The 17,902-nt window shown below is 42.4% G+C and overlaps 1 protein-coding gene and 2 pseudogenes across 2 annotated transcripts; 1 reads left to right on the top strand and 2 right to left on the bottom strand.

Annotated features, from left to right (window-relative positions):
- Positions 1-1,356: 1,356 nt before the first annotated feature.
- Positions 1,357-3,673, bottom strand: LOC136463903 (uncharacterized; annotated as a pseudogene).
- LOC136494660 (glucose-6-phosphate 1-dehydrogenase, chloroplastic-like) lies at positions 3,649-6,737 on the top strand. 2 transcript variants are annotated; one of them, XM_066490834.1, is made up of 8 exons: positions 3,649-3,974; positions 4,044-4,222; positions 4,312-4,406; positions 4,826-4,940; positions 5,081-5,286; positions 5,376-5,525; positions 5,676-6,026; positions 6,111-6,737. In XM_066490834.1, the coding sequence occupies exons 1-8, from the start codon at positions 3,728-3,730 to the stop codon at positions 6,568-6,570; spliced, it is 1,803 nt and encodes a 600-aa protein (XP_066346931.1). In that variant the 5' UTR covers positions 3,649-3,727; the 3' UTR covers positions 6,571-6,737. The 2 variants fall into 2 exon arrangements, with proteins under 2 accessions (XP_066346931.1, XP_066346936.1); XM_066490839.1 differs by having other exon boundaries at positions 4,068-4,222; positions 6,111-6,736.
- A 1,401-nt stretch (positions 6,738-8,138) lies between these two features.
- Positions 8,139-13,777, bottom strand: LOC136463892 ((+)-delta-cadinene synthase isozyme XC1-like; annotated as a pseudogene).
- Between the last annotated feature and the right edge of the window lie 4,125 nt (positions 13,778-17,902).

The raw sequence follows: 17,902 nt of genomic DNA, 5'->3' as shown, positions 1-17,902 counted from the left end.
CAAGTGCATTGCTTGAGTGTTTGCATCTAGAGGCACTTGGTGTTCGTGTTTCGCTGCGGATTTCGCTTGTTACTCTTGGTGGTTGCCGCCACCTAGACGGCTTGGAGCAGCGAGGATCGTCGAGCGGAGGGTGGTGATTGTCTCCAGCTCCGATCATGGTGATTGTGAGGGGTTCTTGACCATTCCCCGGTGGAGAACCAAAAGGTACTCTAGTGGATTGGTCATGGCTTGTATGATCCTCATCTTGTGTTGGTTGTGCGGCACCCTATTGAGGGTTTGGCGTGTAAAGCCAATTAGCGCGTGAACCTCCAAGTGAGTGAATCGCCACAACGAGGACTAGCTTGCCGGTAAGCAAGTGAACCTCGGTAAAAAATCATTGTGTTCATCATTGATTCTGAGGTGATTGGTCTTCATTGTTATTCATCCTTGTGTTTGATTGGTTCTTTCATCTACACGGCGGTATAACCTTCTTGATCACTCTCTTTACTTTACCGCAAACTAGTTGACAAGCTCTTTAGTGTAGCTAGTTGTGAGAGCTTGCTTGGTTGGTTGGTGTGGTTCTTTAGTTAGCCTTTGAGAGCACACTAACATAGGGTAGTGTCATAGCTCTTGTGTGAATCGACACTATCTAAATTAGAATTGTGGTAGGTGGCTTGCATTTTAAGTAGGCTAGTGCAACACTTACTTCGCCTCATAATTGTCTAACTATTTTGTTAAGTGTTTTGTAGAAATTTTATTAGGCTATTCACCCCCCTCTAGCCATTAGGATCTTTCACTGTCATCCACCCCTAATGGTGTTAAACTTTGTACAAAAGGATATGAATGCCCATGCGATTTTGCCCCTATTTGTTATGCCTAATTGTGATTTTACCCTGATTTGGAATTAGACTTTTTTATTGTATGCTGACAATTGATTAAATTTGGTCAAACATATTTGGCACAACTTGTAATTATTTGAACTCAGATTTAATATTGATAAATATTCAAAATTTTGGGACCAAAAGGTTCATAATGATGACAGATGTAACACCATAAGAAATATTTTGATATAATCTTTTGTGCGGGACCAAAAATCTTCAATGTATAACAATGCATGTAGAACATCGGTTAACAAACTGTATAAGTAGATGCATGCACTGATAACCTTAGTACCTTACCACATAGGAATGTCATACAATACATGTTTTTTTAGCAAAAGTAACTGCCATACAAGTTGGTTCATGTAACACTACAAGCACTAAAACTACACCATGTATTTACTAACTAAATTGGAAAAGAGAATGACATGAATAAAAAGACAGTTGTGAATCATCATGATCGACCATAGCAGCATTTACTATAGAAACAAGTCATAAGTTCTGAAATAATGAGTGGTAACAGACTAACAGTAAAGAAGGGTCCTGGCCTCTAAACTGACCTGATACATTTCTGAAAATTGGGTGATTGAGCATTGGAGAATATACAATGCTCTCGATTGACGGAGTCAACATTTCCATTGCAACTGAAGGGTGCTGACACACCAGAGTAGTTGCTACATTGGGAGATTGAAGTGCTCATGTCATTTGTAAGGGCAAAATCAGATTTTGCAGCAAAGGTACGAGCAATTTTCCTGAAGGTGAATCATGTGTACACTCAATCCTATCCGACATGCCAAGCTCATTGATTTTTGCTTTCAGCAGCCTGCTAAATTCACCTTTCTCAGAAGTAGACATAATAGATGGTGAAGCTTCCATATATCATTTTTCAGGAGCCGGCACCCATGTCCTTGAGTTGTATCAGGTGCTAGTCTACTTGGGGATCCACTCTTCGATATATTGCTCCGCGACGAAGCTCTGGCCACTGGCTTTATAGATGATCTAGAAGTAAAGGCAACTACATTTCTGTCCTCCCTGTGACTGATTGCCCTATCATTCCCCACCTTCCTCCCTGATCCCCTTTTAAGTGCAGATCCATTGCTTGAAATCCTACTTGTGGATGGTAATCCATTTTGGTTGTACAAATCCCTGCGGGTCCTGCTCCCTTGTCCAGTGATCGATCCCATGAACTCTCTTCTTGGACCAGAACCACCATGTGCAACCTTCCTAGTGGCAGAGCGCGTCCAACTAGGCGTGTCGAATCAGCAAGCCCCCAGACTCTGTAATCCCAGAAACCTCCAGCCGAGTAGGTGTTGCCCGTTTGCTCAACAACCTCTCATCTCCAGTTTGAATGGCAGCACCGCTCGATCTAACCCTGGCATAAGTGCGCATTACCTCATTTCTTACTCTACTCTCCTTGTGCTTGGCTTCCATATCATAGCCCCGTTTGCTCCTATTTTCATCACCAAAATCCATTATAGGCAACACTACCGTGCTGGTACTGATCGCTGCATCGGCATTGCTGGTGGAACAATGGCCGTCCCTACGCGAGACAGTGGTGGTGTCGCAATCTGTCTCCGCGGGAAGACCAGGAGGCTATACCTATAGCCGTGCGGAATGCTCCAAGGGCAAGCTGTCAGAGCAACACAGGAAGTCGTCGGCCATTCCTGATGAGCCATGAAGCAAGGCACCGGCGTGGCCATCCTTGCGGTGCTGCGGGGAAGAGCAAGCGTACGCAAGTGCCATTCTGGCGCCTGCGCGCGCGCCCGGGTCCAGCAGCTTGGCCGCGGCCGCGTGCACGAGCCGACAGGTTGGCCCCATGGTGGCTCCTCGCCGTCGGAGCATGCGTGGGTGCGGGAGGGCGACGACTCTGGGTCGTAGGCAGCACCAGCATGACCGCCGAGTCGGCGGCGCCATCTGAACGCGACGCCTCCACCTTCCTCTGCTTCTGCGGTCTGGGCGGCGCGACGGTGGCGGGCCAGGACTCCAGGCCCATGAGGCGCGCGACGACGCTCGGGGTGGCCCCATCGGTGGCCAGGTGCGGCGCCGTTAGCGGGGCAGCAGGAGGCGGGCATGGGAGCCTGCGTGTGGAGGAGGAGCGGAGGAAGGAGGGGAGGAGGCGGCGCGGAGACCCGCTACCAGCCGCCACCGGGAGCCACGGCCAAGCGCCGCCGGGAGCCGTGTCCAGGCACCGGAGCCGCTCGCTCCGCCCGCCCTGATGCCGCTCCTCCCGCCCCTGTGCCTCGGCCCGCTCCGCGTCCACGTCGCCAGGCGCCGCCGGCAGCCGCGGCCAGGCACCGCCGCCGCCTGCCCTAATGCCGCAACGCCCGCCCCCGCGTCCCGGGCTGCTTCGCGCCCACGTCGCCTCGATGCCGCACCTACTTCGCTCGCCCTAATGCCGACGCTGCTTCGAGCCGCCGCACGCTCCGCCGCCTGGAACCGTGCCACCCGCTCCCTCTACGATGGCGTCGGTGTCTTGGTGGAGTTAAGAAACAGCCAGAAAGGGATAAGGGGTCATGGGCATTTGGACTTTTCTCTTCGGGTTTGGAATTTTTTAATTCATCTATTCAATGGGCATCTGATGGACATCCAAAGCAGGGGCAGACGGACAGTTCAGTTCAAAATAACAAGGACAAAAACACAAAGTTAAAAAATAGGGACAAAATCATAATTGGAGTACTGAACAAGGACTAGAACGTAATTTTCCCAAAAAGGAAATATCTTGGAGGACGCATTATCCGTGACCACTTATCGCTGGACCACAACCTCCAACTGTCACCATTGTTCACAAAGCACTCGCCAAGAACATCAACGTCCATCCCTGAAAATCGATATCCAAATCTACCATCTCTCCGGTCGATCCAAACGGACTAATGCTCGCAGCCATCCCTTCCCGCTCCACTGATGCGATGGCCGCCACGGCGGCCTTGAGCTTCCACCCGCCCGCCTTCTCAGTCTCAGCTCACCCACGAGAGGCAGCAGCAGCGACGACGAGGCAGCCGCTCCACCATTGCTCGCCTCTCAGGATCGTCGTCCCTAGAACTAGAAGAACGTGCCCTCTCAGGGCCAGGTCCTCCAATGGGCGCCCGCAGATCAGTGCCTCGTTCGGCACCAGCAATGGTATCGCTCGCCTCGCCTGCCGTTGGAGTAGCTACTGTATGTGCGAGCGTGATGGCTGACTGTATGCAGGATTATTTTGCTTTCTTGCTGCAGAGGTGCTAGATGGGATGCCGACGGGAGATGGAGCACAGGGGTATCAGGGAGGGAGCACCGTCAGCATCACCGTCGTCGGGGCCTCCGGCGACCTCGCCAAGAAGAAGATCTTCCCGGCCCTCTTCGCCTTGTTCTACGAGGACTGCCTTCCAGAGGTTCGTCAGTCGTCACTGAGCTTGCTCTGCTGCTCGGCTGTGAACCTGCCTGTTTTGGAGTTTCAGACAAGTAACCATGGACAGTGCAGCATTTTACAGTTTTTGGTTATGCCCGTAGCAAGATGAGCGACGAAGAGCTCAGGAACATGATCAGCACGACTCTGACGTGTCGAATCGACAAAAGGTACTGTCTGTTCACATATTTTGCACTGTTATTTACTCATTCGGCGTAGCTACACTTGAACGGTTCAGTTCTTGCTGTGTGATTTGTACACGAGAATTTTTCGCCATGCCTCAGTTTTTATGTTACCATCAGTTATCTGATTGGCTGGCTAAATAGGGGAAATGGTGCTCTGTACTGTGGCATTGCATTACTAGCTTCGCGTTCAAATGTGCTTTAGTAGTTTTGTCATTAAAAAAGGAATAGGAATGCAGTTCAGGATTCAGTCTGCGATGTACTGTAATTCGTTTAAGCTTCTCGAGCCTCCAACTAATTTCGAAACTCACACTGGGTTTTGTATACATTATTCATAATCACCAAATGAAAGTTGTATTCTGAATATGATGCAAACTCTATTTGATGAATGACTGTCTGACTGAAAGGGAGAACTGCGGTGACAAGATGGAACAGTTTCTGAAGAGGTGCTTCTACCAGTCTGGGCAGTACAACTCAGAGGAGGGGTTTGCTGAGTTAGACAGAAAGCTTAAAGAAAAAGAGGTAATCCCAACATAACATCACCTGAGTTGGCCTCTAATTAAGGTTGTCAGAAGATGCTGCTTTCTGTGCCAATGTGAAATGACCATGCTAATGCTTATGAAGAATTCATGCATGGCCACTCTATGTGTGTGTGTCGTCAGGCAGGCAGGCTACCGAACAGGCTGTTTTACCTGTCGATCCCACCAAACATATTTGTGGATGTCGTAAGATCCGCTAGCCGTACCGCGTCATCTTCAAGCGGGTGGACGAGATTTATAGTGGAGAAGCCATTCGGCCGCGACTCGGAGTCCTCAGGCGAACTCACTCGGTCCTTGAAGAAGTACTTAGCCGAGGAGCAAATATTTAGGCAAGTGATGCATATGACGAACAGTTTCTGATCGTCACTTTATCTTGGACTAAACGTACGAAATGAACAATAATTGCAACGATCTGCAGGATCGACCACTATCTGGGCAAGGAACTAGTTGAGAATCTTTCAGTCCTCCGCTTCTCCAACCTCGTCTTCGAGCCGCTGTGGTCGAGGAACTACATCCGAAATGTGCAGCTCATCTTCTCTGAAGATTTCGGCACCGAGGGTCGAGGCGGGTCTGTCTGCACTCTGCAATGCCTTCTTCAGTTCATCATGTTCATGCATGCATTGCAAACTCAGTGTTCACTGTTCAGTACAATTTTAAACAATGAAGGTCGATCAACCGATCATGAGCTCATGGCGTTGGATTGAATGTCTGTCTGCAGCTACTTCGACAACTACGGAATCATCCGGGACATCATGCAGAACCACCTGGTGCAGATCCTGGCCCTGTTCGCCATGGAGACCCCGGTGAGCCTGGACGCCGAGGACATCCGCAACGAGAAGGTGAAGGTGCTGCGGTCGATGCGGCAGCTGAAGCTGGAGGACGTGGTGGTGGGGCAGTACAAGGACCACTCCAAGGGCGGCAGGTCCTACCCGGGCTACGCCGACGACCCCACCGTGCCCAAGGGCAGCGTCACGCCCACCTTCGCCGCCGCCGCGCTCTTCATCGACAACGCGCGCTGGGACGGCGTGCCGTTCCTCATGAAGGCCGGCAAGGCGCTGCACACACGACGGTACGGTGCATTCTTGCTGCTGAACTGAACTGAAAGCAAGCAAGTTGATCTGTAAAATACTGACCGGAATGCATTGCATTGCAGCGCGGAGATCCGGGTGCAGTTTCGGCGGGTGCCGGGCAACCTGTACCGGCGGAACATCGGCACGGACCTGGACAAGGCGACCAACGAGCTGGTGCTCCGGGTGCAGCCCGACGAGGCGATCTACCTCAAGATCAACAACAAGGTGCCCGGGCTGGGCATGCGCCTCGACCGCAGCAACCTCAACCTGCTCTACTCCGAGCGCTACCGCCGCGAGATCCCCGACGCGTACGAGCGCCTGCTGCTGGACGCCATGGAGGGCGAGCGCCGCCTCTTCATCCGGAGCGACGAGCTCGATGCCGCCTGGGCCATCTTCACGCCCGTGCTCAGGGAGCTGGAGGACAAGAAGGTGGCGCCGGAGCTCTACCCCTACGGCAGCAGGGGCCCCGTCGGCGCGCACTACCTCGCCGCCAACTACAACGTCAGGTGGGGAGACATCACCAGCGATGACAGCGCCTTCTAGTTCTAGAAAAGATCCATCCATCGATTCGCGACGCTTCGTATACCTCGTAGCTGTGCAGTGCAGTTTGCAACTAGTGATGAAAACGGACGGCAGTCGAAAAATCCCTCGACCTTTTTTTACCTCTACATTGGAGTATAAAAGCAAAAGTGAAAACGATAAAATCGGAGACGAAAACGAACACGAACTTACGGGATTACGTTGAACATGGTCAATATACAAAAAATCAATACATAATACTGACTCATAGGACAAAATGTATAACAATTAACAAGTGCATGGCCAAATGCATAACAAGTAATAAGTTGTACAACTTTCATATAAAAAGTATCTCCATTTGACACCATATAAGAAAGATATGATTTTTCTAAAGCAACAAATGTGTGTACGCGATTAATATACTGTTAAAACTTTATTTACTTTTTTAAACATCTTAACGATCTTAAATAAAAAATAAAATCTAGAAAGTTATAGATCTCGTCGAGAGCAACAACTTTTATATAAAAAAATCTTCATTCGAGATTGTGTGAAAAATATATAAATTTTCTAAGGTTAAACTTTCAGTGGGCCAAAAACGGGATATCGGAGTAAAAACCGGAAAAGTAGAAAACGGTTGGCACAACACCTAACCGTTTTCAAATTTGGTATATCGTATTTGGTATTGATTTCGAATTTGTTCAAAAATAAGAATTCGAACAGGTCAAATGTATAAAACGACGTGAAATGCTGTGGGATATATCCCGAGTGTTTTCATCCCTAGATGCAACATTCTTCTTCAAATAAAACAAAAAAAAAAAGCAGCCTTGTTCAGTATTGCCGTCTGATTATCGATTTGGCCTTGTGTTCTAATCTACCATCGCCTTATTGTTGGTGACCACCAAAAGCCAACTAGTATTTCGTCCATCCTGAAAATTCAACAGGACACGTAGTGTATCCAATCCAATCAAATCAAATAAACACAAATATGGCAAGGGGACTCGGTACATAATAAGTACTATGGTTGTATTTAAATCCAGGGACTAAAATTTAGAGGTGTCATATTGGGGTGTCACATGAGAGTGCTCGGATAGTAATAATAAAACAAATTATAGAAGTCTTTAGTAATTCGTTAGACAAATTTATTAAGTTTAATTAACCCATCATTAGCACATGTTTACTGTAGCTTACTGTAACACTGCGTTGTCAAATCATGGACTAATTAGGTTTAAAAAATTCGTCTCGCAAATTAGTCGCAATCTGTGCAATTAGTTATTTTTTAGTCTATATTTAATATTTTATACGTATAACCAAACATCTGATGTGATAGGGACTAAATTTTAGGGGAAACTAAACAATCACTAGATATTTATTATATTGGACACAGAGTAATTGTAGTAGCCGCAACATAACACATACTAGAGCACACTAGCACAGCTTGCACAGAACTGCAAGAACATGAACCATAACATTGAACAACAGTGAAATAAGCCACTAATTAAGAACTGATGCTCTTGAACCAAATTCCAAATTTGCTTTTGTGGACCAGATACTTTTATTATTGTGATGGATGAAAACACTCATAGGATGGTACCCTAGAGGGGAATCGGTTAATCAAGGAGTATGGATATCCACTCTTTCAGTAGCTTTGAATCCGTGTATCCGTCTATCTCCTTGTACGTCGTCTCCATCATTCGTGCAAGGTTAATTACACAAATAAGCAATGAAGATGGTATTGAAGTCCAAGTGAGGTACTCATGATTCATACTCTTCGATGCATGCTCTACTGAGTTCCACAACACATCACTTGCTTCTTCCTTTGTTGTCTTATACTCTTTCATGTAAGTTACAGCTGTAGCAACATTGTTTCTCTCTGTTTCAAACTACAAGAAGATTGTGGTTATTAGAATATCTGGAAAAACGAAAAGGATGACTGATTCTAGCTAGGTGTATTGCATATATATGAATTGTACAGTGCTCTTCAACTAATTCAATAATAATATTTATCATATAAATATTTTTCTAAATATTCTGTACTAAATATATGCATGTAGATATCGCAATACGGATTATTGGCACTATTATTTTATTATTTGCATTAACAATTGACTGTCTGTTATGAATTTTGAGTGAAGTAGTAGAAAATTACCTCATGGGCAACAATGTCATATCCATGAGCCGAGATATAATACATGAATCCTTGACAATTTGTGGAAATTTGGACATCCACTTCAGAATTTCTTCTGTAACATTCTCTTCAAAGACAACAAAAGGAGGAATGTACTTGTTGTCTCTCCAGCCAATTTCAGTCAGATAGCCTTTACATACTTCATTGATCTATATATCCCAAAAGACCAACAAAATAGGAAGAAAACATTATAAAAAATTCCCTTTGTGCACTTGGCTAGTAATTTTTTTTTGTGAGGAGAAGAGAGCTTTCATATTTTTACTCAAATACACACAATTACAATACTGAACAGTAATTTCACTTGGCTAGTCCTTGGTACACCATCTCAATGGTTTTTGTGAAGAAATAAACTACTTATTTATATGAATCATTTTTAGCATCCTAGGACCATGTGAAACTAATGCGCTACAATTATTAAAAACTTAAAATATCCTATCAAACCTCCATCTAAATTACCAACATTTATTATTATAAAATATATTTCTAAGTTACCCTCTATTAATATAAATATATTAAAACGATCAGTAAACATACATGTTGTGCCATCATGGAGATCAAGTGCACATACATGAATGAGGGATATATATATATATATATATATATATATATATATATATATATATATATATATATATATATAGGGAGAGGCTATTCAGCAGCCGGCTACAAAATAAGTTATTCTGTAGCCACCTCTATTTACCATAATTTTATATACTAATTTATCATAATGTCAATACATATTTACGATAGTTGGGTTACTATAACACATGGGAATATTTACCATAACGTTATAGTAAACCACTTAGTAAGGAGTTACTGTAAATCTCGTAAATTAACATAGTAATTATCGTAACTCAAAGTGGCTACAGAATAAGTTATTCTACAGCCAGCTATAGGATAGTAGTTCTATATATATATATATATATATGTTATGTTCACAATCATGAAAAAAATTCCCTTAACAACTCATAAATGATACTAACAAATTATCTAATATTTTCTTAAGATCCATGACATATAATTTATATAAATTGTTTCTTTAGATGAATTTATACATTTTAACTATAACATTTGACATATCTATATTGATAATATAATCGTAACAACCCTAATAGAAAATTCAAACGTCTTGAGATTCCTTTGGAGTAAACAACACTAATATGGTTTAAATATTAGTACCGAACATAAAGCGATCAAAACACTGTAGCATTCATTGAGACCCTCAGCTTCCTTCATGTCCCACCTATAGGTAAGGATGAAAACGTACGAAAAATAGCTCTACCGTTTTCATTTTCATAATTTTTTACAAAAACAGGAGCAGGAGCCGGACAATCGGGAGCCGAAACAGTAGCGGGATAAACGGTAATGCGAAAACAAATAAATACGATCGAAAAATAGACGGAAACGAACGGTATGCGGGAACTTAAGCCGGAACTACATGCCACGTATAACAAAGCAAAGGGCTTGCTACGGTACTCCCAAATAAATGTAAACCGTCAATTTAGATGATTTTTATCGCATATTACCTTCTAGGAGGTAATAGAATGAAGAAATATATATATTAGCAAAATAGGTAAAATATCTTCCAATTAGATCTAATTTCCATATCCTATTAGATCTAACTTGCATGCATGATGTAAATTGTTCCTATGTTTGTGATAAAGTGACATATCATGCTAAGATGATTTTTAAACATTTTTTGTAACATTTTTTTCAGATACGTTTGCGTGTACATCACTTGCTAAAATACACGTGTATATCCTTGCTTAATCTTTTTGTGCTTAACCCTTTTATGGTAGGCAGCTTTCACGCATAGCACATAGAAAAAAGAGACATTTGACACATGTTTTTGCGTAACATATACATATATATACATACATGTACGAGACTCTTTTTTTTTTGTTAAATACATACATGCACGAGTTACGAGTAACGTTATGTTCTGCATGCAGCCGAACAACGTAGAAGCAAGTCTGGCTGACCGCCCGCTCACGGCACAGCTCGGCTCAATGCCCTCTACGCTTGTCCCGGTAAATGAATAAACGGGATGAAAACGGAAATATCCCGGTCAAAAACGGGATACCGACAATACGGACGAAAAAACGCTCAACCATTTTCGGTCCCGGTCCCATTGTATCCCGTCCCATTTTCGGTACCGTTTCCGTTTATCCTGCAAAAAACAAAAACGGAGGGAAAATACGGTATACTGTTGCGGACGGAACGTCCGCTTTCATCTTTACCTATAGGAGTGTTCAATAAAAAATACAAGATAAAATCATATTTAGATACGTATAGTACTACAAAAATATTGCAAATAGTTTTTTTAGTATTACACGGCCAAACACACATAATTTACAAATCTTTTTTAAATAACAATCAGGTTAATTGAGCAATTTTGTTTAAGATGGAGGACAACAATTGTGTGACATTTGATTATTCGAAAAATAGAATAACATACCTCTGCATCACATCAGCAAATGGTTGTAGCTCTTCCCAAATGCCATAGTTGTCAAAAGTGTCATCATATGGTGTAATTGTTGCTATAAACTTCGCTAGCAACTTTCGAGCCTTGGCATATTGTGGTTCATAGTATACTCCTAATGCCCAAAAATAAGCTTCTGTTGGCCTATGTCTTGCGTAGAATAATTTTCGTGGGGAGTCCAAGCCATGGTACCACCTTTATGATAAAAAAAACTCTTGTGTTATTGGAAATCTATTTCTCAATTCAGATCTACAAAAGCCTAAATAGACAACAAAGCTAACAAAAAAACTATTGGAATGTGCTAGTCTACAAGTTCGTATATATTGAGCACATTTTTAATTTACTGCAATGCACTTACTCGCATATTTCCTTGACTTCCTCACGATGAATTTGCTGGAGCAAATAAAAATCTAGTTTAGCCAGTTCAAGTATCAATTCATCACAATCCTCTTTATCCTCTTCATATAGAGGGATATATAGTCTTGCCTCCAATCTCTTCATCCTCCGGAAAGATGGTGTTCGAACAGCATGTCGTACTTTATCTGCTAGTGGCTTTTCAAGATGGTCAACCATTGATCTTAGAAGACTTGCAGTTTGCCTTTGAGCTTGAATGAGAAATTGTTCATTTGGAGTGCCTAGTGCAAGCAATGCTCGCACATCACTACGCAAGCTGACATTTAGGTTCTTTTGGTTGTCCACGAAACTTTGGAATACATCTCAAAAACAGCAATTTTATTTTAAGTTAGTTCTTTATTTATGAAACATAATATTTGTTGTTTGTAATCACTTCTATATATGATGGTGTATTTCACAGTTCACACTAGGATATTCAATATCGACCAACGCCATATTATAGACATGGAAAAGAAGCCCGACATGAGGTCAAACTGGTTAGGCCATGGTTCATGCATTGGCGTCCAATTAAAAACCGGTGGTTTCTTAGTTATCAATATACTATTTATTTCTCATACCTTGTATGTAAAAAGTGTGCAAGTTTTAATTCTACCATATACGGTAAGATATGTTTAAACATAGTACTCGTATAAAAATCATAACAGATGATATAACATGACAACATTGGAGTAGCTAGCCTATTGTACAAAGTTTCAAACTAGCGTGCAAGCATCAAACTGCTGATACTTGGTTCCATGACAAAAACGCTAGCTTGGCCACAAACCAGTTTTTCGGTTCACAATAGCATGCTTGCACTCATGTCTAGGCCTAGGCTCCCACACAGGACAGAAATATTGGGCCATGGTCAGGGTTTTATTTGTCCAAGCCCGCTCATAGCAGCCAGCGGGCCTTCATCAGTGAGTTATGGGCTGGGTTTTCTTTTAATTTCTCAGGTTTAAGAGAAACCATAATACCTTCTCAAAAAAAGAGAGAAACCATAATAATCTTGAACATTTATATAAAATGCTGAAAATTATTATTATTATTATTATATATATATATATATATATATATATATAGAACTATTACTCTGCAGCTGGCTATAGAATAACTTATTCTGTAGCCACTTTGAGTTACGATAATTACTATATTAATTTACGAAATTATAGTAACTCCTTACTAAGTGGTTTACTATAACGTTATGGTAAATATCTCCATGTGTTATAGTAACCCAACTATCGTAAATATGTATTGACATTATGGTAAATTAGTATATAAAATTATGGTAAATGAAGGTGGCTACAGAATAACTTATTTTGTAGCCGGCTACTGAATAGTCTCTCCCTATATATATATATATATATATATATATATATATATATATATATATATATATATATATATATATATATAAATCAATATATATGTGCTGTGGTGTGGTGTGTGCGCTGGCAAGGGGAGAGAGATTTATTATTACCACAAGACATGTGGTACCGCTCTTGCCTTAATAACCAGAATTGGAGGGATATTTCATGGAAGCTTTCATTGCTGAACTCCATGGGCTTGAGCTTCTGCAGTGACGCATGGATCTCGTCCTGGAAATGGTAAGAAATTCCGAGACGCTGAACTGCATCGATTAGCTTCATTTCAGCCATGGGATCATCGTGCTTGCCGGCCAAAATAAGCTCTTCTTGGTTTCGTTGATTACTACATCGCGTCTCTCTTTCATCCATTCCACCGACTTCTGTAGTATATATGATTAAATTGGAACACACCATGCATTGTGAGAGCAAGGAAGATCTATATATATAGCCGCCAATAATAATATTGCAAATATGGTAGTAATAAGATATGACGGCAGGAAAGAACGTTCTCAGTTCAAAACAACAAAATATATTCTCAACGAACCGCAAATTTTAGGGTAAAATAACGATCAAAGTATAAATTAATTTCCATGAAAAATATGTGGTAGTGCAGTGATTTGAGTTCTATATATGTGTACTTCATAGGTATGTGGTAGTGTAGGGTTCTTAATGAATTAGTAATCACCCCAGACACTAGGCCGGTAGTCCACGGCGTGACGTTCCTCGTCCACAACCTAGCTTGTATCCCTGGGCGATCACTCTGCATCCCATATTGCTGCTGCTATCGTCCTCTCTCGCACCAGCCATCTCTCTCACTCACACACGTACGCGAGGACACAAGCTTGCTCCTTAGTAGTGATCGATGAGGTGGAGCTGTCGATGTTTGCTTCACACTATCTAGTTAGGAGCCTTTTATAGACAGGACAGGAGCGTTGTTGGAAAAACACACACACAAAGGAACTGCAGGTGGCCCGGACGATCAGGCCGGGTAAGATTGTGTAATTCTATTATGCGTCACACATTATTTATCACTTAAGTCAATACACTTGCTCCAGCTCTAGCTACTTACCGGTGTATTGATCTAAATAATAAGTTTTGCTATATATACAAAGCACGCTATCTCTATATGTTCACTGTCTAGCTATGGGACTGACTCATAATTAACCTACACAAATGTTTTAGATGCATAGATTCCGCCGCCTTATTTTATGCAAATTTGAATTGGAAAGTTCTCTTTATAGCTATTCATTATATATGTTGAGTATAAGCACAATATGTATGTGTGTTGTATAAGCTATATGTGTTCAATATTATTGGAGCTAATAAATTAAAAATGAATTTTCATTTACATGCATGGTTAAGCTCTTTGAACTTGCAATAAGTGTGTATTATTGACTTAAATAATAAGTAATGATGAAAATATAGTTACAATAACTTGAAACAAAAAATAAAACAATGGTTATTTATATTGGGTTCTTCTTTGGAAAATTCTTTGAACAATGCTAATTACCATCAATATAAATGTTACAAACACGAGGTAATACGGAGTATATAGGAGAGCTATTGGGTCTAAACATTAATCAATATAAAAGACACAAAAAATAGTCCGGTCAAAATGAGATAAAGAATAGCAATTAGACAGCAATGTAATAATCTATACTATAATAAAGCATGAATGCTTTTTTTATGAAATAACCACCACGGTAAGTAATGGCCACTTGGACCAATAGCTGTCATGAAGTTCTGTGCGGTGCTCCTAGGCAAGGACCATAGTAGATAAAGGGGGAGGCTTCCCCCATAGCTTCGCCACCACTTCTATCAATGTAGATGATGTGGTCTAACATGTGTGCCAAGATGTGTATTAGACAGGTTTACATAAGTCATATGGATGCTAAGGAACAATTATGTATACTACAGCAATAACAGTTTACAGAGTTGGTCACAAAGGGTAAATAGAGGCGGGCAAGACACCCCCACTGATTCAACGCCTCTACTAACCACCATTTATAGAGATGGTATCGTATGCACATCTCTGTTATAGGAAAAAAAGCCATCGAGGAGGCCAGTTGAGCCAGTCGACGCACCAGCAATATAGCTAGCTAGATCCGCAAGAACCACAAGTATGCTGCCACCTTCGATTGCAAAGTGGGTTAGTAAAAACTATGGACCTCAGAGAATTTGGAGACTTAGCAAATTGGGATGCATTGCATGGGGGTGCATCATGATGGATAATGTCATTGTCAAGTGGGTTTGTGAAAACTGTCGGATCCCAATTTTCCTTCTCATGTTAGGTAATTAGATTTAAATTCTTGCAAATTCAGTTAGCATCAGTTTCTTTTATGCCTAGGTTTACATGTGCACGTTTAAATTCTTGTTTTGCATACGCTAGGTAAATCATATGGTAGGGTTGCTCGGTTCACTCTTACCCTTGGAGCAAACTTGCATGGTTTAAATTGTTTAGGAGCACGCGACACATAGCTCATTTTATAATTGGTTAATCTTATATGTACTAAAGTTCAAACGGTAGATACATTTCCCCAAATATCACCCACAAGTGATACTCACCATCATATGATACTCCCTCAGGCCCTGAATAAATAGATTCCTAGCAAGTTTAGGAAAGATTAGTATGATAGAGAAAAGATCATACTACCCTTTGTTAACTAGAGTAGTTGCACACTGATCAGTGATTGTTCCAATAGCACACTAACTATAGCATTTACTACACACATCTTGAAAGCCCTAGTTTGGTTTTGGTTAATTGATAAAACCTATTGGACTAACCCTATGCTCTAGTCGTGGATTTGAGATAGGTTGGTCCAAAACCAAGTGATGGAGCTAGATGGCACTCATGGAGATGGAGAAGGCCACAAGATGGTAAATCAACTGCTCCAACATATTTGAAAAGAAGAAAGAGAAAAGCAAAAATAGGCTCAAGGCAAAGGTACATGCAATAGGGCCATTTTTATTTTGCCGGACAAGACACTACGGAGAGTGTGGCTGGGTTTATAATAAATGGCCGTACTATGAAGAGAGAATAATCATGGGAAAAATGGTTATCAAGTGCCACTAGGTGATGTCATTTCATTCATATGCATTAGGACCTAGTGTGTGCAAACTTAATCCTTGAAAATGCTTTGAAAAAATGCTAACACACATGCACAAATGGTGGAAGACAGTGGTGCTAGCATATGGAAGCAAGGGTGGAACAAAAGAAGTTGAAAGGAGGCGACTTAGGGGCGCCAAACCCTGGTTGATAGGTAGCTGGCCCATGGGCTGCGGGTCCAGTACCTAACCCTAAGTTAGGGTACTTTGTGCGCAGGCGTCGGACCCTGATAGACCAGGGCAAACGGACCATGGAGTGAGGGTCTAGTTGGGCGCAATAGTATAGCTGGTGAGCGCCGAACTCAGGCCAAAAGGGCGTCGAACCATGGCGTCCACGTCCGGAGGTTGCCCAAATAATTATCGCAAGACAGAGAGTAGGCAAAATGCTCCGGACTCAGTGAAGCTTGGTTCGGAGGTATAGGCCGAATTAAGTCCAGTGTGGTTTTCAGCTCACATGAGCTTACTAGACAACGCTGAACCCTAGGGGCGGTTGGTCCGGCCGCTGGGTTCGGTGCTTACTCTGGAGCCCGACATCGAGCTGTTGGAGCGCGGCACAGTTGAATTCAAAGGCGAGGACGCGTGGCGCGTGAGCAGTGGTCGCGAGGAGGCATCGGACCCATAGTGCATGGTTCGGAGGTCTTGATTTTTGAGTCCTGAGCTCAGTCCGATGGCCCTTCATGGGCACAACGGCTAGTGGAGCCTTATTAGGGGCTCTATAAATAGATGTTTGCCATCTTGGGCTCACTCTCTTGGACATTTTGATCATTGATACATCCTTGTGAGCTGAAGCAAACCTCTCCCACTCATCCCCTTGCTTGATTGTGCATCCAAAGTGAGTTTGAGTGATTCCAAGTGCATTTGCTTGAGTGACTGCATTTAGTGGCACTTGGGGATTGTTCTTGCTATGATTTTCTTGTTACTCTTGGTTGTTGACACCACCTAGATGGCTTGGAGCAGTGGAGGAGTCTTGGCACAAGTTGGTGATTATTCATGGCCACACCCGGCATTGTTGTGAGGGGTTCTTGTGCTGATTCCCGATGGAGCGCCAAAAGCAACTCTAGTGGAATGCTCATGACTTGTGTACCCTCATCTTGTGTTGGTTCTTACATTGCCTTTGTGTATGGCTAGGCTTGTGTGTGCCTATTAGCGCGTGAACCACCAAGTGAGTGCATCATCACAACAAGGACGTAAGTTGCTGGCAAGCAACCGAACCTCGGGTTAAATCAGTGTGTCATTTGTCTCATTGGTTTTCATATTGGACACTTGCCCGGTTCGGTATACCCCACTACTCCTCTTGTATTTACATTTGTTGATGTTCTTGTGTAGTGGTAGTTGTAGTTTAGCTAGTTAGTTGTCTAGCTAGTTGTATCTAGTTCTTGTTAGCTCTCTAATTAGTTAAGTAGCAACTTAGCCCTCTTGTGTGTGAACTAGAGATCATAGCTATTAGAATTGGATAGGTGGCTTGCATTTTTAGTAGAGCTAGAGCAAAACACTTTATCACCATTTAGTTGACTAACAAGTTGCTCTAGTGCTTTATAATTTTTTTGTTAGGCTATTCACCCCCCCTCTAGCCATTTAGGACCTTTCGCATCAAACTGTCGAAACTCAACACTGGATTGGAAGATGGGAAGGAGTACAGTAAATGCTGCGAGGAGACTTTGAGAAAAATAAATGGGCTAGTGGACCATTCAACCTCCTAAAGACTGATTTATTTGTAGACAAATTCTTGAGGTAGGATTTCTATTTATTCAGGGACAGAGTGAGTATCATCGTTCAAGTGGTATTTTGACCTTAAAGTCTAGGTGTCTCCTACAAATATTCAACACT

The sequence above is a fragment of the Miscanthus floridulus genome, chromosome 1 (assembly GCF_019320115.1).
Source record: "Miscanthus floridulus cultivar M001 chromosome 1, ASM1932011v1, whole genome shotgun sequence".
Lineage (NCBI taxonomy): Eukaryota > Viridiplantae > Streptophyta > Magnoliopsida > Poales > Poaceae > Miscanthus > Miscanthus floridulus.
The sequence above is the reverse complement of the archived record's forward strand: the minus strand, read 5'-3'. Positions and strand labels throughout refer to the sequence as shown.